Source organism: Lithobates pipiens, unplaced genomic scaffold (genome assembly GCF_037356315.1).
Source record: "Lithobates pipiens isolate NorthernLeopardFrog02 unplaced genomic scaffold, aLitPip1_a1.2 Scaffold_22, whole genome shotgun sequence".
Lineage (NCBI taxonomy): Eukaryota > Metazoa > Chordata > Amphibia > Anura > Ranidae > Lithobates > Lithobates pipiens.
In genome coordinates, this window is record NW_027507784.1 from 220,686,678 (window position 1) to 220,713,146 (window position 26,469).

General features: G+C 44.4%; 1 protein-coding gene across 7 annotated transcripts in view; it reads left to right on the forward strand.

Annotated features, from left to right (window-relative positions):
• The window catches only part of VPS35L (VPS35 endosomal protein sorting factor like), a 1,440,208-nt gene that overhangs the window by 313,756 nt on the left and 1,099,983 nt on the right, over window positions 1–26,469 (forward strand). For all 7 annotated transcript variants that reach the window (XM_077448861.1, XM_077448865.1, XM_077448864.1 and 4 more), the window contains 2 exons: window positions 1,293–1,352; window positions 19,500–19,596. In XM_077448861.1, the coding sequence (XP_077304987.1) occupies window positions 1,293–1,352; window positions 19,500–19,596 (157 nt within the window). The remainder of the gene's footprint in view (window positions 1–1,292; window positions 1,353–19,499; window positions 19,597–26,469) is intronic.

The following is a 26,469-nucleotide window of genomic DNA, read 5'->3' on the forward strand; positions in this document are numbered from 1 at the left end:
TTGTAATCGGCAAAAAAAAAATCTTAAGACGTGTTTAAAAAAAGAGGACTCAAAGCGGGGTAGGGTTATAGAGGAGGTGCCATATGAGATCATGTCCTCCAAAAGCTTGCCAGTGTCAAATCACCTGAAAGCACAGGCCTATAAGCTGTGGTGTATGATCAACTTGCCTGTCTATTGTACTATACTTGAACATACGGAATTTACAGGCAAGTCAAAATCCCTCTTTTTTTTTTTTTTTCTCTTCTACTTCTGGGTCTCTGGCTTCCAACGGCTTGGCTTTTTTTTTAGGACCAAGGTCCTAAGGGATAGGGGCCTATCAGGTTTGGTCACCCTATGCTCCTGAAGGATTGGAAGTGGGTGTCTCTCAAAATCTGCTGTAGCATTTCAAAGGCTTTTTTTGAATAGTGCAAAGCTAGGAAATTCCATCCTATGAAGCACTCAATGGGATGCATGCTGCCTTTCCTTTTAGTCTGGCTATGACCAACATTTGGCCCTGGGCACCATCAACAGGCTAATCTTGGCTCTGGCTATTTCGGAGACTGCTGACCTCTCAGTTCTTGGTTATGGCCTTTGTGCAGGTTGTTGCATACATTGGTCTGTCTTTCTTTGTGTTACACAGGAATAAGGCCTTCCTGAGGTGTAAGGCCTATGTTTCCTCCCAAGGTAGTTTCCTTTTTTCTCCTAAACTAGGACATAGTTCTTCCCTTCTTTCCTGCTAAAAATATTCCACGGAAATTCTCTCCATTGTCTTCAAGTGATTGTTTATCTGTACAAACATGTCTTACTAACCTGCTCTTTGGTTTTGCAAAGAGCAGACCCAATCCTCATCTTGATTGCCCCGTTGGCACTCTTGCGCCCCCCCCCCCCCCCCACCCCATTTATAAGGGACACATAGGGCTTGGACCCTGCCCCACCCTCCTTTGCTCTTTTATCACTGGCTCTGATCGACCTCAGCCAATCTGTATCTGGGCCAATGAGGAGTGACCTTGCTGCATTCTAGCCAGAGGGTAAAACTTCTGCCTTTATAACTACTTCAATGTGGTACATGTGATAATCTACCTTTTTAAGTGAAAGGAATAGGTGTGGTTACAGCAGTATGTTCTAGGGTTATCCCTAGAAATGTTACCAATTTTTTGCCTGCATATAGCCCATGGTCGAGGAGTACAAATCTTTGTGTCCTGTACTCTACTCGAGGATAAGACATTTAGAAGTCTTTTTTTTTTTTGTTTTGCCATTTCTGTATTTATCATTTTATTTTTCAAATGACTTACGCTAATGTTCTTCTATTGCAGGAAAGCTTGTGTATGAGCGCATTATGTCAATGTGTACGGATAACCAGTCAGCTTTACCTGGTAATATATTTTATATGCTTGATGTCATTGTATAATGTACAGTTTTTGTGCAAAATGTGGGGGGCTGCAGGGACTTTTGATGATGGCTTTAACTAATGTACAGTCCTGTTGCTAGGCTTCTCCCATTTTTACTTCAGAGGCTAAACACAGATGAGGTGTAAGGTAGCAGGTGGGTGTACTTACACTTGCACTGATATTTATACAGGCAATCTCTTTAAAAATGGTTGAACAGAAAGAACTTACTAATATTGGTGTGATGCAAATCTGTGAACTATTTCAAATGTATTTTCTCTTTCGTTCGTTGATGGACACAGCACCTTAATCTTGACCTTTGGGTTATATTGCCACCTTTAGGAGATGACTAGGCAGTACGCAACAAAAAATAAGCACAGTACCATCCAGGGGGTGGTCCTACTGGCTATAACCCCTCATTCTGCTCCAGCAGCACAATTTTTTTTTATTCTGCCTGGTCTACGAGAAGGACCTGGTTCCCTGTGGGGACCAGTGGTCTTTAAAAATGTTTTGTCTTTTGCTGTATTTGCTTCCTGTAATCTACAATCAACACCCAGGCTGGGTGACGGGCTAGATAATATAGATCCTGGTAGTCTCCCCAGCCTGGCCAACGAGCGCATGCAGACCTTAGCTTTGCGCTGGGCCGGCCGCGACAGGCCTCCATCTGATCCAGGGGCGGCCGGTGAGCTATATTCTCTGGGGCACACATATGACCGGGCTACTGCTGTCTGAGTCAGTGTTGTCATGGCCGACAGCCACCCCATACTGCTCGGGTGATGGGTCTGTCTGTGGAGTGCGTCCAGGAGGGGTAAGTATGGTTCCACCTGTTTAGGCAGGATGGAACAGCTGGGCACTCCCTGGAAGGTCGATTAGGGGGTTTATCCCTCTCCCTTTCTTCTCTCCCTGCCTCTTTCCCTCCTCCCCATTCTAAGGGGGTGCTGTGTGGCTGAGAATAGGGGGTGCGGGCACGTACTTGGCCCGGGGATCCTCCGGTTGGTCTCTGGGTCCTGGCAGGGGGTTGTTCTGCATGTTCCTTTGTTCTGCTTGTTCATCACTTCGGTGGTTACGATTGTTTATCACTTTGTTTTTAACGTAGTTTGGTCCACTCGTTTATCCCTTCGTTTTTGCCTTCATTTGCCACGTGCAGGGGGCATGTTCGCCGCGTGAACTGCGGCCATTTACCTGTAGCTGCATTCATTTTCTTGTAGCAATGTGGGATGGTTTCTGTTAGTCACTAGCGCAGGTCCGCTGTTTAAGCCAAGAACAGCACGGAAACTGACACAGAACACCTTGTGGTTTGGACGCAGGCAGAGGAGAGATCAGACAGTGGCCCAGCAGCGCAGCACCTTGGTCAGGGTGGTGAGTCCTGCGGGAGGCCCCTCAGTCTGTGGCAGCTAGGAGGGTAGGCATTTTTTTGTCTCTTGCCTTAGGTCCCGGGTGACCAGCGAGAGTGGGTCAGGCATGGCGTCGGGGTGGGTAAAACGCATCCCCCCCCCTCGTCTTGTGGGGAAAGCTCTGATTCAGACCCGGGTCCAGCTGTGGCAGCCGGCCCCTGTTATGATGCTTCTGAGTTGCACACCAGGACCCTTCGGACAGTAAGAAGAAAGACTCCACGTCCATTTCAGCACAGGAAAAATCGCTAGTAGGAGCACTTATCATTGTCGGTACGGGGATACCTTAAAAAGAGGCGATACAGCAGGGGCATCTGCAGGGGTGTCGGTCCCTTTTGGGTCCCACAAGCCGGTCTACACCACTAAGGTGTTTACCTAATAACTTATCTCGATAAGTTTATTTACAAGGAGTGAGACAGCCCGCAGCGGGCCTTTTCAGTCCTGAGACTAATGGCGATGCATTAGCCCCTTTGAAGAGTTTCCTGAAAAAAATGGACGTCTCTGGTCGTTGACCCCCTGGTATTAAATAAGGTGACCACTATTCCAGTGGAACGGTCCCCCTCTTTTAAGGACTCTGCCGACAAAAGGGCCGAGGTGGTAGCCCGGTCCATGTTTATGGTGGTGGGGTCAGCGCTTCGGCTGATGTTAGCCATAGCTCTGGTGTCACAAATGATTACTGAATGGGCTAAGTTGTTGCACTGCGAGTTGTGGAAGGAACAGGTTTCCCCAGTCTGTGTGGACCTGGCAGACCATTTGGTGCACAGCCTTAAAGCGGAAGTAAACCCATCGATTTAATAGTTTAAAAAAAGGTTACATTACCGGCATGCCGGAAATGCTAACTGTCACATTGGTTGTGCTCTCAACTAAACTGTCAAACCATCCAATGGCTGGTGTCATAACTGATCACATGTGCAGCATCATGACAGTTGAAGATTAAACAAAGGCCAAGATGGCAGCTTCCTTGGCTGAAAGCGATAGGAGGGTTTACTTCCACTTTAATTATGTCTGTGATGCGGCCCTGGATACGGCTCCTTTGCTTTCTAGAGCCTTGGATTCAGCAGTAGTGCTGCGTCGCCTGATTTGGCTCAAGTGTTGGTCTGCAGACCAGACATCCAAGAAAGTGCTGGCGGATTTGCCCTCCCAAGGTGAGAGGCTGTTTGGCACCTCGCTGGATGACATTAATAAGAATGTTACTGGGGGAAAGAGTACTTTGCTCCCACAGTCCAGAAGGGGTAAAGAGCCATGCCGTAGGCAGGGGCCCTCTTTTTACGCTCAGAATCGGCTTTTTCGTCCGCCCCTGTCGGCAGGTAAGCGTTCCCAGTCAGACAAGGTGCCCACTGAGAGACAAAAGCGCACCTGATATCGAAAGCCGAACAAACCTGCAAACAACTAGTCTTCCGCATGGAGGTTCGTCCCCACCCGACTCTTGAGTGGGGAGTTGCCTTCGGGAGTTTGCAGTCCGGGGGACCTCATTTTCCGACCGGTGGGTCTGCAAGCTGGTTTTGTCATGCTACAAGATAGTTTTTCTTGTACGCCAGACAGATTTTTAATTTTTTTTCCCCTCCAACCTTCATCTCCTTCCGGCTCATCGGGAGGTCCCGTTTGGGGCAGTACAGGACTTACTACTGCGTGTGGTGATGGTGCCTGTACCGACGTCGGAAAGGTTTCAGGGATTCTACTCCAATCTGTTTATAATCCTGAAGAAGGAACTGGTCTGTCTCAAGGCCCTCAATTGTTTTGTAAGGGTTTGGAGGTTCAGGATGGAATCTGCTCATTCCATGGTCCCTGCACTTCAGGGAGATTTCCTAGCGTCTTTGTACATAAAGGACGCATACTTACATGTCCCCATATGCATCAGACACCAGAGGTTCCTGCAATTTGTAGTTGGGGACGGGCACTACCAATTTGTAGCTCTTTCCTTTGGCTTAGCGACGGCACCAAGGGTCTTCACCAAGGTGCTGGCTCAGATTCTGGAGTTGCTGAGACAACAAGGGATTGCGATTGTGGGTTACCTGGACGACCTCCTCCTCCTGAGAGCAGCTTCTGCCTCAGAACTAAGGGAGGATATGGCGATCACCATACAAGACTCTTCAGGAGTTGAATCTCTAAAAATCGGCCCAGTGCCTGGAGTACTTGGGGTTGATTCTGTGAGTCTTTTTCCCTTTGAACAAGCTGCAGACTCTCGAATCGGCGGTGCAGTTACTGTTGTCCTGGCGGTCGTTGCTGCGTTTTTGCATGCAAGTTCTGGGCCACATGGTAGCCACTTTTGAGGCGGTACCGTATGCTCAATTCCACACTCGAGTCTTGCAGAAAGATCCTGTTTAAATGGGACAAATTTCTGAAATCCCTGGATTGTCAAATCCGGGTGATCCGGCTAGCCAGGTCTTTGCTTTTTTGGTGACTGAGGCCCCCGGCCCTTTGGTCCGGGAATTCATACCTTCCTCTTCATTGGACAGTGATCACAAAGGACACCAGCCTAACCGGCTTGGGGTGGGGGGATTTGGGGCATCCAGTCAGCCCAGGGTCGCTGGACACAGGAAGAATCCCTGCCAATCAATGTGCTGGAGCTACGGGCGATCAGTGTCTCTCTCCCACATGGTCGCAGAGGCATCTGGATCCATTTGCACAATGCCATGGTGGTGGTGTATGTCAATCATCAGGGAGGGACAAGGAGCTCAGCGGCAGCGCTGGAGGTCTCACATCCTACAGTGGGCAGAGCGGCACATGCCGGATCTGTCATCCATGTACATTCTGGGCGTAGAAAACTGGTAGGTGGACTACCTCAGTCATCAGTTGCTGGACCAGGGAAGAATGGTCACTGCATCCGGAAGCATTTCAGCTCATTTCTCTATGGTGGGGCAGGCCGCATGTAGATCTCCTGGTCTCTCGGGTTCAATTGGAAGGTGCAGAGGTTTGTGGCCAAGTCAAAGGATCCCTGAGCAGATGCGCTTTGCCCCATGGGGGCATTATCAGCTGATTTTTGCCTTTCACCCTCTCAGGCTCCTCGCTCGTCTGCTACTCAGTGTGGAGGCTGAGGGGATTCCGGTGATTCTGATTGCCCCAGATTTGCCTTGACGTCCTTGGTACGTTAACTTAGTACGACTGGTGGCAGATGTTCCTTGGCAGCTGCCGGTGCAGGAGGACCTTCTGTCTCGAGGTCCGATAGTCCACCCTGCTTTACCATAGTTGGCTTTAACGGCATGGCTGTATAAAGCCTGGTGCTGAGGGACAGAGGGCTGTTAGCTTCATTACTTTCCACTATGCTAAGGGCACGAAAGTCTTTTTTCTGGAAGATTTATCATCGCACGTGGAAGGCCTACATCTCCTTGTGTGAGGATATTCAGTTTCCAGGATCCCTTCTGTTTCTGCAGTGCGGAGTGGATCAGAAGCTTGCATTAAGCACCATTAAGGGGCAAATATCAGCTTTGGCTGTTTTTTTTTTTTTTTTTTTTTTCAGCAATCCTTTGTGGCTCACTCATTGGTGCGTACGTTTGTTCAGTGGGTTTGGCATGTGGTCCCTCCGGTATGCCTGCTGCTGCCCCGTGGGATCTGAATCTTGTGCTCTGTGCTTCAATAACTGCCATTTGACAATATTGACACACTCTCAAAGTATTCTTTCTAGCAGCTATTACATCTGGAAGGCACGTTTCTGAGTTGGATGCCTTGTCATGCAAGTCTCCCTACTTGATCCTCCACAAGGATAAGGCAGTGCTGCGTCCACAGCCCTTTTTTCTTCTGAAGGTTGTTTCAGCCTTTCATCTAAATGAGGACATTGTGCTTCCGTTCTTAAGTTCTCGGCCACCTCATCCTGCTCTGCTGGTGTATCTGTCTGTTACGGCTCCTTTCCGGAGATTAGACTGTTTCGGTGGCTGGTCCAAAGCAGGGCCTGGCGGTCTGGGCCACCATTTCTTGGTGGATCAGGCAGATTGTGGTTCTGGCTTATGCCATAAAGGGGGGGGGGGGCACTTCCCTTTCCCATCACAGCACATTCTACCAGGGCAGTTGGTGCTTCCTGGGCTTTCCAGCATCAAGCGTCTGTTTCACAGGTGTGTAAGGCGGATACCTGGTCGTCTGTACACATTTTCATGAAATTTTACAATGTTAATGTGGGCGCATCTTTGGATGCATGCTTCAGCCACAAGGTTTTGCACTCCATCGTATGAGGTTGCAACTCCTCTGATGGGGAGTTTTTTGTTGTGAGTGGAGTTTATTTTCTTTGTTCCCATCCATCGTTTTTGGGATGTCCCTAAGGTCAGGATTAAGGTGCTGTGTCTGTCAGTGAATGAAAGAAAATAGGATGTTTGTACTCTCCATAAAATCTTTTTCTCTGAGGTTCATTGATGAACACAGCACCCACCCCTCCTATTTGTTCTGCTTTTTGACAAACTGTGCTGCTGGAAGCAGTGAGGGGTTATAGCCAGTAGGACTGCCCCCTGCGTGGTACTGTGCTTATTGTGTTCTGCCTAGTCCTCTCCTAAAGGTGGCGATATAAACCTAAGGTCAAGATTAAGGTGCTGTCCGCCAATGAACCCCAGAGATGAGGATTTTGCGGTGAGTACAAAAATCCTCTTCTGGCAAACATTGTATAAGCTGCCTGGTTGTTGTCCAAAAGCTAGGTCTAGCTGGGGCACAATGCACCTCCTGTACCTGGTATGCTATTGGCTTTGTATGCTTTTTAGCATGGATAACAGTGGCGGCCCGTCCCAAAGCCATCTGTGTGGATGGAGAAGCCAGGTAATTTTATGAACAGCCTGTAATTGCCTGTCCCCACCACACATATACAGCAGCACCTTGTGCTGTATGTAGTCTGATCAGAGGTTGGAGGGAGCTGTGCTTAACCTCTGCCCTGGAATCAACCTCCGCTCCAGCCCTTCATCCGGCAATCTGCTGGAGTCTTCATTGCATATCTCCTGTATATGTATACCACGAGGGCTCCCGTCACTGCGTCCTACAGTCATCCTGCACAGGTCTATGTTCTCTCATCTCTGGTCTGTCTGTCATGTGTCTGTCTCTGTCTCTCTCTGTCTCTCTCTGTCTCTCTCTGTCTCTCTCTGTCTCTCTCTCTCTCTGTCTCTCTCTCTCTCTGTCTCTCTCTCTGTCTCTCTCTCTCTCTGTCTCTCTCTCTCTCTGTCTCTCTCTCTCTCTGTCTCTCTCTCTCTGTCTCTCTCTCTCTGTCTCTCTCTCTCTGTCTCTCTCTCTCTGTCTCTCTCTCTCTGTCTCTCTCTCTCTGTCTCTCTCTCTCTGTCTCTCTCTCTCTGTCTCTCTCTCTCTGTCTCTCTCTGTCTGTCTCTGTCTCTCTCTCTGTCTGTCTCTGTCTCTCTCTCTGTCTGTCTCTGTCTCTCTCTCTCTCTCTGTCTCTCTCTCTGTCTCTGTCTCTGTCTCTCTCTCTGTCTCTGTCTCTGTCTCTCTCTCTCTCTCTGTCTCTCTCTCTGTCTCTGTCTGTCTCTCTCTCTGTCTGTCTCTCTCTCTGTCTCTGTCTGTCTCTGTCTCTCTCTCTCTCTCTGTCTCTGTCTCTCTCTCTTTGTCTGTCTGTCTCTGTCTCTCTCTCTTTGTCTGTCTGTCTCTGTCTCTCTCTCTTTGTCTGTCTGTCTCTGTCTCTCTCTCTTTGTCTGTCTGTCTCTGTCTCTCTCTCTTTGTCTGTCTGTCTCTGTCTCTCTCTCTTTGTCTGTCTGTCTCTGTCTCTGTCTCTTTGTCTGTCTCTATGTGTGTATGTATATCTATCTGTATGCATAACTATCTTCACAACAAATTTATAAGAGAACACTCGCCCTGTTCTTTATAAATACAAGCGCTCACAAAAAATATATATATGTAAAGTGGAAGCGGTGAAATCTAAAATAAAATAAACTTTTCTATATGCAATGCTGCTTACACACTTCTTCAAAACTGAATATTAGTTAAACTTATCACATTAACACATCTCCACAAAATGCAGATCTAGCAGCGCTAATCACTTGTTAAATATCTACTTCTTTGTGCAATGCAAACAGGATCAGGACGATCAATATAGTCCATATGATTCAATATAAGGCAATTATCATTTTTGTCCACAAGCTATATGCTGAAAAAAGAAGTCCCTTTATAATAGAAAATATAGTAAGCCGCTGACGCCAATGAAGATCACCTCCACGGGTGCAGAAGGAAACACACAAGGGGAAGTGTGTGAAAGAAGATTCCCCTTTGGTATTGCTCTTACCAGAATATCAGGGTTAATCAGACATATCAAGAGACTTTAGCTGTGGTATGGGAAGTCACTGCTCTGTTCAACTCTACACCTCCTTAGTATCTCAAACGTATTGAAAGAAAAGCGAAAATAGTGTAATCCTGTAAAAATAATCCTTTAATTAAATTCATAAAATCTTCAATTTGTACACTCATAAAAGCAAAGAAATCGAAAGGCATTGATTCACTCTTAGCTGCACAGTGTCAAATATACAATCCTACAGCTCTCTGCAGATTTTACTGAGCCCCACTGCAGCCGATGGAGGATAAGCCCATCTATGTCAAACAACTGTCATCACTCTGCTCATCTTATGGCTCCACACCAATGCGTTTCATCATTCCGTCATCCTCTGAGGATAGAGCCACATGGTGTTGACTCTTTTATGCCCATGGAAGTGGCGGACTGTGTATTAACCCTTCGCTAACACTCAGCATCACATCCAACCACTCCATTCGGCATTAAGCCATACCTCTCTTCCGACCAAACAGCTCTAGAGCTTTAAATAAAAAAGACACAATTTTTGGGACCTAGCTATTGCAGAATACCAATGATTTATACATTACCAAAGGTACACAACAATCCAGTAGTTCCCCCAGAACGCCCAATAGTGAATAGTATTGGCTCAGTCACAGCAAGACTGTATACTTAGATACTTTTTTGCAGGCCAGCATTTTAAAAACAAAGGCTTACTTAAAAGATAAAAAAAATCTGTTGCAGATTATTAGCCAGATTGATTTAACAGATAAAACTGAGGTCTATCTGGTTACTGCCGACGTGTCATCATATAGTATGATTCAACATGACAACGCATTTGCATAAATTGGGCATTGTGCCAAAGAGATGATATACCCTATGAACAGTGTTTTTGAGACAGGCTCTGGATATTTGCCTGTCTCACAATTACTTTTGGTACACCGTATTTGCCGGCGTATAAGACGACCCCTTATTTTTCAAGTGAAAACATAGGTTTTGGGCAATACTCGCGGTATAAGACTGCCCCCCCCCCCCCCCTTCTGAGGAAACGCCAGTTAAAGAAAAAAAATTAGAAACCTTAAAAAACACAAAGCAAGAATGCCAACTACTCATCCGCCATGCTGTGATATGGCATACAGTAAATCAAACAATAACACAAGCAGATCTATTAAATGCCACAACTCTGCAAAGTAGAATTTTCACTAACCAAACCTATACCACTTTTGGGTTACATTCTATGGGAATTGATCACCAAAATGCATTTAATAAACCCCCTGTCATATGTCCCAGATTTACCTGTCCCTCTTGGGTGCCTGGGACCTCAAAGGCAAACGGCAGTAGATCGGTGAATGGATTTACCCAGGAAAGTATGGTGAGCGATGTATTCTTTTAATGAATACAACGCCTGCTTGGATTGGCAGAGGCTGTAGCATCATCAGCCCTTGCGTCTCTCTCTCTCTCTCTCTCTCTCTCTCTCTCTGCTCGGATTCGCAGCTTTCGCAGGATTCGGATGTAGCCTGCTCTGATTCGCAGCGTTTGTTACTCTAATCTGAGCAGGCTCTGTATTCATTAATGGAATACATCGCTCGCCGTATACAGTATTAGCTGAAATCCATTGGGCAGAATTCTATACCCGGCATATAAGACGACCCTCGATTTTTGGGCTTTTTATTTTTGTGTAAAAGGTCATCTTATACGCCAGAAAATACGGTGGTAATCCATTTTATTCACAGAAACGGGGTGTTGCTATGGAGGCTAAATTTGCCCCCAGTTTAGCAAACTTGTTTATGGCCGAGTGGGAGGACAAGTCGGTCTTTGCACAACAGAGGGAGTCACTATTTTATGGGAGATATATAGATGACCTGTTTGGGAGGGTACGTAGGATTCTTTGCATGAATTCATGGTACAATTGAGTTCTAATAAAAATATTATGCTTGATTATGAATTCAGTAAGGAAAAGATACATTTTCTGGATGTAGCTATTATTAAACGGGGAGTTGGTTTGATCACTAGGGTGTATTTTAAACCGACCGACGGAAATGGTTATCTTCGTTTAATCAGTGGGCATCACCCACACTGGCTGAGGAATTTTCCGAAAGGTCAGATTATGCGTATCCGAAGAAATTGTACATTTGACAGTGATGTGGATTGCTTCCGAATAGTCCAACATTTAGACATAGAAAAGCCCCTCATTTTGGCGACGGGGGGGGGGGGGGGGGGTTAAAAAGGTTCTTGACCCACCAAAGAGACCAATGACGTTTTGGGATGGGGGTTCTTTGCATGTGGACATTGCCAGAGATGCGCAAAAGTGAATCGACCTATTACAGGCCTAAAAGAGTTTATTTCAACTGGTAAAAAAAATTCTATATTAACCGGTTCCCGAACAGCTGTCGGCAGAATGGCATGGGCAGGCATATTGGCGTACAGGTACGTCCAGTCTTCAAAGCCGCACCCTGTCATCGCGGGCGCACCACCGGCGGCGCGCTCGCGTGCCGGTCGGGACCCCCGTGAGTCCGGTCGCGGGTCCCGCGGACTCTATCGCCATGGGTATACTCGCGATCGCCTCACGGGGCGTCTGAATGGAGAAATGCCGTTTGTAAACAGCATTTCTCCATTCTGCCTAGCAACTAGTGACGCTGATCATGTGATTGAAGCAGAGATCAGTGTTCACTAAATGAAAGCCCAGCCCCCCACAGTTAGTAACACACCCCTAGGAACACTTAACCCCTACACTGCCACCCACTGGTTAACCCCTTCACTGCCAGTGTCATTTACACAGGAATCACTGCATTTAGCTGTATATGATTGCTGTATAACTGACAATGGTCCCAAAATGTGTCAAATGTCCGAAAAAATAATTAATAAATGCCATAAAACTATCCCTATTTTGTAAGCGCTTTTGCGCTTACCAATCAATTGCTTTTTTTTTTTTTTTCAAAAATATGTAGAATACGTATCGGCCTAAACTGAGGGAAAAAAGTTTTTTTTTTTTTTATATATATTTTGGGGGGATATTATAAAGTAAAACATTTTTTTATTTTTTTTTTTCAAAATTGTCTCTCTATTTTTGTTTATAGCGCAAAAAATAACAACCACAGGGGTGATCAAATACTACCAAAAGAAATCTCTATTTGTGGGGGGAAAAAAGGATGTCTATTTTGTTTGGGAGCCATGTCACACGACCGCGCTATTGTCGGTTAAAGCGACACAAAAAGTGGTCTGGGCTTTGACCAGCAAAATGGTCCGGTCTGTAAGTGGTTAAAGAATTTATTAAAATTTATTAAAATTTGGGAAAAAATACTGCGCTAAAGAAATATCTCAACAATCAGTCTAAATATCTAAAGGCTACAATTGATACGATATGATACACACCTATAAAGCATATAAGTCAGGAATTTCAACCGCGCTCACAATTACAAAAATCAAAAAAAAAAATATCTAAAACCTATAACAGAATAATATGTATACACTATAACTAGTCAAAAATTATAATACAAAAACCCAACTAAGTGAATAATAAAAATATACTCTAGAACTCATACAATAATCAAGTGTACAAAAAAAAAAATATATATATATATATTATTATTATTATTATTATTATTATTATTATTATTATTATTATTATTATTCTCAAAAATTATATATAAGCAATAGTTCCTCATAAAGACTTAGTAATGAGCATACAGTGGTAAAGTGCACAGAATTTTTGTGAACAATCAGAAATATTATGAATAGAGTGCTCAAATATTATATATAAGAAAACAGTTCTTCATCAAGATGTAATCGTGGGCATAACAGTCCAATAATCATAAGTGTTTCTTCTCAAGAAATCCTATGCGGGTGCAAGAGAGAATTTCCTTCAACACCGTGCTGATAAATGGTAAAAATGCGCGCTTACCAAATCCCAGAATCAGAAAGGCATTTGATATCAGAAATCTTAGGGGTCATCACACAGGGACATCACCTCGTTTTCACGTGGTTGGACCATTCATAAAAGGCAAGCAAAGACTCCCATAGCGTAAAACCGTAAACCAAAATCTTTTATTCCATAATAAAAAACATACTCACAAACATAAAGGTCAAATCAGCGTTAAGAAAAGCCGGCCGGCAAAGCGAACGCCCAAATGTCACGTGATTTGCGTCAAACACGTCAAGACCACCCTCATCGTCTGGGGCATGGGCTGATGCATCAGGTTTTATATACACAAACTAGAACCAAGCCTCGTTCTGAGCTGAGGGGAGGAAACCGGAAATAAAGGAAAACAGGAAGTACATCACACCAACATGGCCGCCACATGACACCACAGGCTCCATATTGGGTAAGGGCAAAAATTAACTAATACAAAAATTTTTTTTTTATAAACTTTAAAAACAGAAACAGCAAAACTTAAAAGTAAATCCTACTAGCATGGCAGCCACATGCTACCACGGGCTCCCAAAACCGGAAGTACATCTTGCCAACCTCTCGGAACCATGTGGTATACGTCCTGCAATGCCCATGTAATCTGATGTATGTGGGACGAACTGAAAGGATTCTAAAAAAACGCATTTCCGAGCACATCCATAACATAGAAGTGGGTTTTAAAGATCATGGGGTCTCATTATACTTTACCATGACCTGCTTTACGTCCCTGCTTAAATTTTGAGATGATAAGATACATCCAAATTGACGCGGTTCGAATATGGTGCGTGAAATATCGAAAAGAGAATCTCGCTGGATATATTTAATGAACACGCTCACCCCAAGTGGCTTGAACGTCGAATTAGACCTAAATTGCTTTATCAGCGATTATTGAAGTGGTCCGGAGCATATTTGCACTTCCTTTTTTATTATGTGTGTCTTTATTTCTTTTTTTAATAATCAATAATTCCTTTTTAATCCTCAAAGGATATTCCTTTTTAATAATAAATATAAGGGGATGAATAAATGAACACCGATGGATTATACGGTAATTCGATCCATTAATAAGAAATATATTTTTAGGATATCCTCCTTTGATTTATTATTATTTTTTATAGATGTATTTTTTTACCCTCTTTCAGGACAGCACACTTGAGACCTCGGCTCCTCCCTTCTCAGGAAACGCCACCTCCACCAGATCTTTAAAACCATTCCTTCCCTCCAGCCCTTGAGTTTTTGTCTTTACTCTGGCGAGGAGACATCGCTAGGAACCTGGGCTTAATTCAGCTGGGGAGGCTGAAGCCGTTGTTATCCTGAAGGCTAATTGATTGTCCTGGCCGAAGGGATGTCCGGAGAGATTTAGGTCTCTCATACACGGTAGCAGGGCTGGAGAGTCCGTTACCTGCAGTGTTTGGCGCGTCCCTTCCTTCCTTGGGGAAAGCAGAGGCCTGGGACGTTCGTTTTGGCGCTGCCTGGGGAAGGTGTTTACTAGAGTGTCCGAGTCTCCCCCTCGTTAGTGCGGCCAGCATGGAGCGCAAAGCTGGGTCGGATGACGGGCAACGTTTTTTCCGATGGGAGATGTCACGTCCGGTTCACCCGTGACTTCTGGTTTTGGTCGTGGGATGCTAAAACGAATGGCGCGAAGGCTGATGTTTGACCCATTCACGCTGTAGCGATAGCTAAGAGGAGAGCACCTGGCCCCTTAGCAGGTCCCTCTGCTAATGAAGGGTTACCTGGGGGTAACAGAACGACACTAGAGGATGATCCTGGCAGTGAATCCTCAGACTCTTCAGAGTCTGATGGAGAGAAGGTGGATGGTGAGTCCTCCAGATCTTCCAGTTACAAGCTCTCCTTGGAGGAAGTGGAAGAGCTCCTGGGAGCTGTTAACACGCCACTAGGTAACCAAGAGGAGAAAAAATTCACGGTCTCTCCATGACCAGATGTATGAAGGTCTCGGAGAACTGAAGAAAAGGGTTTTCTCGGTCTGAGGTTTTGGTAGACACCATTAAAAAGAAATGGCGAGACCCAGAGAGGAAGCCTTTCTTTTCTAGAGCATTGAAATGCAGATTCCTTTTTTCAGAGGATGAATCTGCTGTGTAGAACAAATCTAGACTGGATGCAGCCTTTTCTCAGGTATCCAGAAAGACAGATTTGGCCTTTGAAGATATGGGTATGCTAGCAGACCCTATTGACAAGAGGATCGGTTCTCTCCTCAAATCTTGGGTTTCTTCTTTAAGCAATCTTAAGCCTGCCATGGCTGTCTGTGGTGGCACGTAACACGGAGCATTGGTTGACTCAAATAAAAGCTCATATTGAGGGGGACCGCAAAATAAACTATGCTTTTAAAAGGAGTTGCATACATAGCGGATGCATCAGTAGAGTCGGTCCACATGTCTGCTGGATCCTCTACCTTGGCTAATTCAGCCAGATGGGGACAATTCTTCAAAGATCAAGCTTTGTAGAATTCCCTTCATGGGGGATTTACTGTTCAGTCCAGACTTGGAGGCTGTCCTTGATGGAACAGTGGATAAAAAGGAGGCTTTTTTCTTAAAGAAAAAAGTAGGGGAAAAATCTAAAAAGACTCGCCCACAAAGGAAGTTTAGCTTTCAGAGGACAGAGTCCCAGAAAAAATTCAGGACCAACAAGGGCAGTGGGCGTGGGGGAGCGATTTTTCGCCCTCCTGAGCAGTCCCAAAAGTCCCAATGAAAGACTAACCCAGTGGGAGGAAGATTTGGGGTCTAGAATTTGTTTCCAGTCTCCAAGGTCCTCACAATGGATGCAAGTGGCACAGGTTGGGGAGCACACCTGGAGAAAGGTCTGGCCCAAGGATCCTGGACTTTCCAGGACATGGGGAAGTTCTTGAATTGGAGAGAGCTGAGAGCCATCTCCCTGGCTCTCATTTTTTTCCAGCAGGAACTCCAGGGACATCATGTTCAGGTCTGTTCAGACAATTCTTCAGAAGTTGCTTACATCAGTTGACGGGGGCACACGAAGCAGTTCCCTTTGCTCCCTAACAGAAGCAATATTCAGCTGGGCAGAGGTCACAGTGTGCACTCTATCAGCAGTACACCTGAAAGGAGAGCTAAATCGGAGAGCAGACTTCCTCAGCAGGAGGAAGCTGAGGGAAAGTGACTGGGTCCTGAATCTGGGAATCTACAAGATAATTGTCCAGAAGTAGGGAAGCCCATGTGTAGATCTTTTTGCATCAAGAGAAAACGCAAAAACTCCTATTCTCTCTGAATCAGGGGGACGGAGCAATAGGACTGGATGCTCTTTCTCAGAGATGGCCTTTTGCCAAGTACTATGCCTTCCCCTCTCCTGTGCTGTTACCGGCAGTTCTGAGGAAATTCCAGTTGGAGGATACAACCCTAATCTTGATAGCTCCACACTGGCCCAGGAGGCGATGGTTTTCTGTTCTAAACAAGCTGGCTGTGGAACCGCCTTGGAAACTTCTGGTCAGGGAAGATCTACTCTTTCAAGGCCCAATCTGCTGCCCTCAAGTGGAGAGGTGGAGTCTGGCAGCCTGGCTACTGAAGAGGAAATGCTGAAAAACAAGGGGTTCTCCGAAAGGTTGGCGACTCTTCTGAGTTCTAGGAAGGAAGAGACGCAGGATTTATTTGCAAGTATGAAAAAAAAATCAATTCTTAGTGTGCGGAGAACTCCTTTTTAACATTCATAGTCCAGTAGCAGTGCTGGAGTTCCTACAGAGTGAGGCAGATAAGGGACTGGCTCGCAGTACTCTTGAAGGCATCGAATCCTTGGGTTTGCAGGTTCTTTAAAGGTTTAAGTAGACAGAAACCAGTCATTTTCCATCCCTTTCCAGTTTGGGATCCTTGTGAGCCCATCCGTTCTTCTACAGTGACATTTTTAACCCTCCAAGAAGTTTTTTTGGTAGCAATCACTACCGCGAGAAGGGTTAGTGAGCTAGAAGCCCTCTCAAGGAGGGCGCCTTTCCTTCAGGTTTTTCCGGATCGGATTACTTTTTTCCCAAAAGTAGCTTCAAAATTCCATAGTCAGGAAATTTGTTTGCCCACTTTTTGTTCGAATCCTGTGAGGGAACAGGAACATGTCTTTCACAAGTTAGATGTCAGGAGGGGTGTGTTAAAATACTTGGAGATTTTGGAGCAATTCAGGAAGTCCGATTTTTTTTTTTTTTTTTTTTTTTTTTTTTTTTTTTTTTTTTTTTTTTTTTTTCCCAGGGGCTAGGAAGGGGTCCAAAGCCTCTAGAAATACTATAGCCAGGTGGATAAGGTTGGCAATCAGTCAGGCATACATGGCAAAGGGGGTGGAGGTCCCGGAAGGTATTAGGGCCCATTCCACTAAGGCTTTGGCAACGTCACAAGCAGAGTGGGCTGGTGCTACACCCGAGCAGATCTGCAGAGCAGCAACGTGGTCACGTTTAAGACTTTCGTTAAGCACTACAGACTGGACTTATTGTTTGCCCAGGACCAGGCCTTTGGGCGTAAAGTCCTACAAGCAGTAGACCCACCCTAGAGTAAGTGCTCGCTTATCCTCTCAAGTGTGCTGTCCTGAAAGACGAAAGAGGGAAAATCAACGTTACTTACCGATACATTTTTTCCGGGAGTCTTTCAGGACAGCACCGGTACCAACCCAAAATAAGATCTTAACCATTAGGACATGAGAGCATCAAGTATGTTTAATTTTTTATGATGTATCCTTATGTCTCCCTAGTCTGGCCAGAGGTGCTCATGCAAAAGCTGAAGGGCTGGAGGGAAGGAATGGTTTTAAAGATCTGGTGGAGCCGGTGTTTCCTGAGAAGGGATGAGCCGAGGTCTCAATTGTGCTGTTCTGAAAGACTCCTTGAAAAAAACGTTACTGTTAAGTAACTTTGATTTTTATCATTAATTTCCTGTTTTATATTTTCATTTTTTAAGGCCATTTATGAGTAATTGATAGTTATGGGTTATGACTTTTTATGCTTGGAGCTTCCATCAATCCCGACTAATATGTGGGTAGAGGTTGTATGTTTACCATGAGGTAGAGAATACTAAGGAGTTAGGGGAATGTACATCAATTAATATAAAAAGTTACAATAAGGTTCATGCCGGGATTGATATGTATATGATGTATTCGATTTGTATATTTTACAGTATAAGAATGGTTTTATTGTTATAGTAATGTATATTTTTGTTTAATTCTTACAAATGTTGGGTGCTAATTTTTATCTATAATTTCACCGGTTGCCAATTGACATTGATCGGTGTATGGACGAGTGGAGTGCATACTGCTCCTACACTGCTTTTTGCATTTATTGGCCAAAGATCAGTGGCCGATCGATGTCAATAAGGGAATATATGCGCGGGGGATGCCGTGCTCATATAAACAGCAGTTCTGATATTTTTAACTGCAGAAAGACCAGCAGCCGATTTGCGCTGATTGGCGGATGAGCGGGGTTATGTCTTGCTCGTAAGAGCTGTTTGATCGGAAGAGAAGTATGTCTGAATGGAGTGGTTGGATGTGATGCCGAGCGTTAGCGAAGGGTTAACACACAGTCCGCCACTTCCATGGGCATAAAAGAGTGAACGCCGTGATGTCCGAGTGGAGCCATACGATGAACAGAGTGACGACAGTAGTTCGAGATAGACAGGCTTATCCTCCATTGGCTGCAGCGGGGATCGGTAAAATCTGCAGAGAGCGGTAGGATTGCCCACGTATATCTGACACTGTGCAGCTAAGAGTGAATCAGTGCCTTGCAATTTCTTTGTTTTTGTGAGTGTATAATTTGAAGATTTTATAAATGTAATTAAAGGATTATTTTTACGGGATTACACTATTTTCACTTTTCTTTCAATACCTTTATTGAGATACTAAGGAGGTGTAGAGTTGAATGGAGCAGTGACTTCCCATACCACAGCTAAAGTCTCTTGATATGTCTGATTAACCCTGATATTCTGGTAAGAGCAATACCAAAGGGGAATCTTCTTTCACACACTTCCCTTTGTATGCGTTTCCTTCTGCACGCATGGAGGTGATCTTCATTGGTGTCAGCGGCTTACTATATTTTCTATTATAAAGAGACCTCTTTTTTTTTTTTTTTTTCCAGCATATAGCTTGTGGACAAAAATAATTGCCTTATATTGAATTATATGGACTGTATTGATTGTCCTGATCCTGTTTGCATTGCACAAAAGTAGATGTTTAACAAGTGATTAGCGCTGCTAGATCTGCATTTTATGGAGATGTGTTGATGTGATATCTATCTGTATAACTGCATATCTATCTGTATGTCTATCTGTCTACAGATCTATCTGTCCACCAAAAAAAATAAATAATGTAGCACCAGTCACCACTGATGGATAATATTTTATAAATTGTGTTAGGTCTACAAGATTTCAGCTTTTATTTTAGAAGATTAAGCCCCTAATCTTCTATTAGAACATTGCTCTGGTTATGAAGCAGAATCATTCTAATAATGGCATGAACATGACAAAACAAATCTTGTTGGTGACAAGATCATTGTCTCAAGGTTACCTTTGTGATCAACCTTAACCTTTAGTTCTGGCAGCTTTAAGGTAAAACTCGACATTGGTTTTTACACTTTTAGACAGAATAAAATGGAAAATGCAAATGTACAGTATGTTGATGTCTTCTTCCTTTTTTTTTTTTTTTTTTTTTTTTTATAGCAAACTTCACCACAGACTATGTGAATGATACTGCCAAGGAGACTTGTTTAAACTGGTTTTTCAAAATTGCTTCTATACGTGAGCTTATACCCCGATTGTATCCTTTATAGGAATGGCATACTATGATTCTGTAACAATGTAATGTGTTTGCCTGTTTGTGAATATTTTTATATTGCGATCTGTGCACCCGTTGGGGAGATTCACCATCTGGATTTGTCTGTTATGTTCTAACCAATCGTGAAAGAAGATCCCCAATTTTGTATTGTCGTTAGCACAGGAATTGAGGTCAAATCTTTCTGCGGGACACTAGTTCTGGTGACAGTCAGATTTCCCTCACTTCTTGATTTTGCTATAGGACAGGAAGTGAAGGGACATTTCCCCAAAAAGATACCGTTGGCAAAAAAGAAAAATTGCTTTTAGTTTTACATTATATCAATACTGCTGATTAAGTCATGAACTATGTAGGTTATTTTGTAACTAGCACCAAAGTTAATTAAACCTCTTTTTAATTGTTGAGTAATCACAGGGTATTTTAACCATTGCTGCAGAAGAGTGGTATTAAAAAATACAAAAAAAACAAACAAAAAAAAAACTTGTATGTCTTACTAATTATTAAATAGAACCGGTGTTAAAAACGATGGACTTTTACAGGCATAGACACAGATTTCTTTAACCCCCCTGGCGGTATTCCCGAGTCTGGCTCGGGGTGACATTTTTATACCATAAGCGGTAACCCCGAGCCAGACTCAGGACTGTATGCAGGAGGAGATTACTTACCTTGTCCCCTGGATGCAGCGATGTCCCCGCGCTGTATGAGCGGCTCGTCCTCCGCTCGATTCATCACAGGGCCGATCTCCGTTCCCTGCGAGCGTTGCGACGCACGGGGATGGAGATCGATGCCAAATTCAAAAAGTGAAACACACAGTATACATACAGTATAATGTAATCCCCTTTGTCCCTAGTGCTCTGCCCAGTGTCCTGCATGCAGTTTCATATTATAAAAACTGTTCTTTATGCCTGGAAAATGGAGATTGTCCATAGCAACCAAATCTGTCCCTTTACATCAAAAATGTAAAGGGACTAGAAAACAGCGATAATAAATTGGAATCACTCACAGAATAGAGCGATAGCGATTTGTGGGGAGATCTGTCATCAAATATTGAAAAGTAATGACAGTGACAATTCTGCAACTGAGCAAATTTCTGTGTTATTGATTTGATTACATTATTGAATAATTTTTATTATTGTTATATTATTTGGTACAATTATTATATTATAATTTATGATTACATTTTTCAAACTTTATCATACCCGAAATATCTGCTAGACTCTGGTTTGGACAGATTTAAGTGAGTTATTGCTAAGAATTACAGGCCTACAATATAAAACACCAAATTTCCATGCAAAATAATAGTACCGCTTTTAGCACCTAAAATCCGAAATGATGATATCGCCACGGAGGTTAAAATAATTTATAGCAAAAATTTACAAAAAGTAGTGCAAAACGTACATAAAATTGCATGAAACACAAATTGCCTCGGAGCATAACGATTGCATGGTCGATGTTGTCTATTTAAATCACAATTAGAAAAAAGGACTCCTACATTTCCATTTTGCTATGACAAATATATAACCTAGGCAAAAATAAAAGGAAAACCAATAAAATAGACAGTGCATCATAGATGACTTAGCTCGAAATTGGCCAATGCGGTGCCTATGGATGCTTTGGTGGTCCTGGAGACCATTGTTGCCAGGGTGGAAGCAGAATGCGGGTGCAAGGGGGGGCAAAAACACCCCCCTGTCTTCTGGTGAGAGCTCTGATTCAGACTTGGGCTCCGCAGTGACTGGCAGCCCCTGTTCTGACGTGTCAGAGGATGCAGACCAGGACCGTTCGGACAGTGAGAATGACTGTGTCCGGGTTGGCGCAGGAGAAAGCGCTAGTAGGGGCACTTATCACTGCAGTGCAGGATACCCTGAAGATAAAGGATGCAGCAGGAACTTCTGCTGAGGTCTCGCAAACTGGCCCGCATGCCTAAGGTGTTTTCGTATTTTGAATTATTTTGATAAGTTATTCTACAAGGAATGAGGAAGCCCGCAATGGGCCTTTTCAGTCCCAAGAAGAATGGCTACCCCTTTTAGGAGAGCCTCCTGAAAAAATGGCATCTCCTCCAGTCCTAAACCCCCCCCTGCATCCAGGTTAAATTAACCACAATTCCGGTAGAAGGGACTCCTGCCTTCAAGGACCCTGCCAACAGGAGTGCCGGAGTAGTGGCCCGGTCCATGTTTACAGTGGTGGGGTTGGCCTTATGACCTGTGCTGGCCACGGCCTTGGTTCGCATTCGCTTACTGAATGGGCAAAGTTGTTGCACCGTGAATTGGAAAGGCAAGTCTCCCCTGGTCTACGTAGAACTAGCAGACCAGTTGGTGCATGGCCTTAATTATGTCTGTGATGTGGCCCTGGAGACGGCCTCCCTGCTCTCTAGAGAAGTCTGTGTTAGTATCAACTTAACGCCTGGAGTACCTGGGCTTACTGTTGAACTCCTCAGAAGTGAGTTTTTCTCCCTTCAGACAAGCAGCAGACTCTTTAGGCTGCTGTGTAGTTATTGGTGAACCGCAGGTGGTCATTGCTGTGATTCTGCATGCATGGGCCTCATGGTAGCCAATTTAGAAGCGGTACTGTACGCTCAATTTTAAACTTGATTCCTGCAAAAGGAGATTTTGCCAAAATTGACTAAATCTCCATTATCCCTGGATTGTCAAATTCAGGGGAGCCAGTTAGTCAGGGATTCCCTTCTCTGGTAGCTCAGGTCTCTGCCCCTTCGGTCCAGGAGATCGTTCCTTCCTCTCCATTGGATAGTGATCACAACACCCAGTTGGGTGTTTTGGGCATAAAGTCAGCCCAGGGCCTCTTGTCAAGGGAATGTGCTCAAGCTTCGAGCGATCAGACTGTGCCTCTCCACGTGGTCCAGGAGGCTACAGGGGCGTCCAGTCGAACACCACGGCGGTGGCATATGTCAACCATCACGGAGGAACAAGGAGCTCAGCTGCAGCACAGGAGGTCACGCACATCTTTCAGTAGGCAGAGCGGCATGTGCTGGCCCTGTCAGCCATATACATTCTGGGCGTAGAAAACTGGAAAGCAGACTACCTAAGTCGTCAGATGCTGGACCCAGAGAAATGGTCGTTGCACTCGGATGTATTCCGGCTCCTTTTCCTAAGGTGGGGCACACCAGATGTGGACCTCCTGGCCTCTCTGCTCAATTGAAAGGTACAGAGGTTTGTGTTCAGGACAAGAGACCCCTGGGCGGATGCGTCCACTGATTTATGCCCCCCCCCCTAATACTCTTCTACCACATCTATATTCTACCACGTCTACTGTGCAGAGTGGAGGCTGAGGGGATTCCGGTGACTCTGCTTGCCCCAGATTGGCCAGACGTCCTTGGTACACTGACCTAGTACATGTAGTGACAGACGTTCCTTGGTGGCTGCCGATGTGAGAGGACCTTCTATCGCAGGGTCTGGTACTTCATCCTGCTTTACCATCGCTGGTTTTAACGGCATGGCTGTTGAAAACCAGGTACTAAGGGACTGAGGTCTGTCAGACTTGGTAATTTCCACTATTCTGAGGGGCACAGAAGTCTTCTCAAAAGATTTAACATCAAATGTGGAAGGCTTATATCTCCATGTGTGAGAAGATGGGGTGGCGTCTGTGCACATATTCAGTGTCCAGGATCCTGCTGTTTTTGCAGCGAGGAGTGGATCAGAAAGTTTCCTTAAGCACCATCAAGGGGTAAATATCGGCCTTGCCTTCTTTTTCCAATGTCCCTTGGCTACTCACTCATTGGTTACTTTTGTGCAAGGGGTTCGACACAGGCCCTCCGGTTCAACCACCGCTACCTCCATGGGATCTTAATCTGGTGCTATCGGCACTCCAGAAACTGCCGTTTGAAACATTGGGGAGATTCCCTTGTTAAATTTCCTAGAAAATAGTCTTTCTAGTGGCTATTACATCTGCCAGAAGGGTTTCTAAATTGGTGGCCTTGTCATGCAAGTCTCCCTACCTGGTCATTTACAAGGATAAGGCGGTGCTATGTCTGCAGCCCCTTTTCCTTCCAAAGGTAGTTTTGCCTTGTATTCTAAATGAGGACATCCCTATGTCCTATGCCGACACACCTGAAAGAGGTTGCCTTACATTCTCTTGACGTGGTCCAGGCTCTACGGGGGAGTATCTGTCTGCTACGGCTCCCTTCTGGAAGTCAGATTTTGTCTCGGCTGGTCCAAAGAAAGATCTGGCAGTCTCGTCGTCCACCTTTTCTCGGTGGATCAGACAGCTCGTGGTTCAGGCCTATGCCTTAAAGCAGTGGGTTCCCCCTTTTACTGTCACGGCTCATTCCACCAGGGCGATTGGCACCTCCTGGGCTTTCCGGCATCAAGCATCTGTCTCCCAGGTGATCGTCCGTTCACACTTTCACTAAATAATACAAAGTTTACATAAACATCTTCAAATGCTTACTTTGGCTGCAAGGTTTTACAGGCGGCTTTGTAAGTTTGCAATTTACACTCTAAGTTACAAGATTGTTGTGAATGCATTTTTTGATGCATAAGTTGACTGCAGGTTTTGATGGCGGCCGTTTAAGATGGCAAATCCTCTGAGGTGTTCCCTTTTGCTTTGGGTGAAGTTTTGTTTTGCTATTTCCACCCCTCATTTTTTGACACTGCTTGGAGATGTCCCTAAGGTCAAGAATTAAAGGAGCTGTGTTAGTCATTGAACGAAAGAGAGAATGGGATTTTTGTACTCGCCGTAAAATCCTTCTCTCTGAAGTTCGATGGACACAGCAGCCACCCCTCCTATTTATGTTTGTACTTATCTGAGCTGCAGGAAGCAGGGTGAGGGGTTATAGCCAGTGGGACCGCCCCCTGAGCAGTGCTGCGCAGTCTTGCTGTTTTTACATGTTCTGCCTAGTCCTCTTCTGAAGGTGGCGTGATAACCCTAAGGTCAAGAATTAAAGGAGCTGTGTCCGTCAATGAACTAAAAAGGATTTTATGGTGGGTACAAAAATCCCATTTTTTTTTTTTTTCCTACAATCCAGCATGATGGTGACTGGTCAAGCATGTCTCCAGACCTAAACCCTATTGAGCAACTGTGGGGCATCCTCAAATGGTGGAGGAGCTCAAGGTCTAACATCCACCAGCTCCGTGATGTCATCATGGAGGAGTGGAAGAAGGCAGTAAAAGTGTGTGTGTGTGTGTGTGTGTGTGTGTGTGTGTGTGTGTGTGTGTGTATGTATGTATGTATATATGTGTATATATATATATATATATATATATATATATATATATATATATATATATATATACATACACACACACACACAGTGCCTTGCGAAAGTATTCAACAATTGTGTCCAACTTGTTGGTGATTCTTCACAAAAAAATTAAAATTTGATATCTGTTTGAAGCCTGAAATGTGGCAAAAGGTTGAAAAGGGGGGCGAATAGTTTTGCAAGGCACTGTGTGTGTGTGTGTAATATAAAAAAATATATATATATATAGATATACATAGATAGATATATATATATATATATATATATATATATATATGTATATGTATATATATATATATATATATATATATATATATATATATATATATATATATATATATATATATACACACACACACACAATATATGTGTGTGTGTGTATACACACACACACATATATATATATATATATATATATATATATATATATTTATATATATATATATATTTATATATATATTTATTGATTGTATGTATGTGTATATATATATTCACCCTGAGTAGACAGGCTTTATTGTAGGCCGAGAGGCTAGGGATAATGCTATTAGGCTTCTCCAGCTTGTCCATTGGGCCTGAGCACATGGTTGTCCATGCCCATACCTGATCCTTTTTTTTTTTTTTTTTTTTCCCAAAACAACAAGTTTTTGGGTGGTTGTAACAACATGACATACAACGAGCAATGTACACAGGGCATCAAAACGACCGAATCACATTCACATATGATATACAGAATACACAGATTATCTATTGTTTTGTTGGTCATACGTCATGTATGCCCACCCGAGCATATCACCGCCCAGGCCCCCCAAGCATCTGCCGAGGGGGCCAGGGGAGCAAAGCTGGCCGGGGCGCCACGCACCCATGTCAATATAGGCCAAATTCACTCAGCCGGCATCGCCATACAGCCTCCCTACCCCTGCATCCCAGCGGTTATCTCACCCGTTGAACTAAAACTACATGACTTGGATAGTTCCCAAGCTATGAGGCCATTCAGCACCCTCGGTGCGTTCCCATAAGATAGATCCATGCAGGTATCCGGACTGGTGAGCCACCTGTCCCAAATCCTATTATACTTATTGGGCCATCCCCTATGTGCGTAAATAACCACCTTCAATGGCAGCGGTAAATTCACCTCATCTATCCATGCCCTGACCGTGAGAGGTACAGTTCGTAGCCACAGCCTGGCAATCAGCTTCCTAGCACTAAACAGGCTCTCGTAGGAAAACGGTATGACATTGATCAGTTTGTGTATCGGTCATAAGCCCGAGTAAACATAGTTTAGGGTCAACTCGTAAGGGGGAACCCATGTGGTCATGCAGGAACTGAATGATGCGTAACCAATATGCCTGAACATCCGGGCATGCCCAAATCGGATGATAAAATGTGCATGGATGGTCCCCGCAACGCGGGCACCTCGGGTCCTGGGATGTTTTGTATTTGCGAATTCTTATTGGCGTGAGGTATGCCTTATGTATGATATAAAGTTGGGTTAGCCAATCTGATAACCTGGGGAAGCTAGCTTGACATTGGTAAGAATATCCTCCCAGTCTTCAGTATCCAGCGGGCCTACCTCCTCTTCCCATCTATGTTTAGCTACCTCCGCAATCCTGGACACCGGGCACGTTCTAAGGAGAGTATATGTGGTG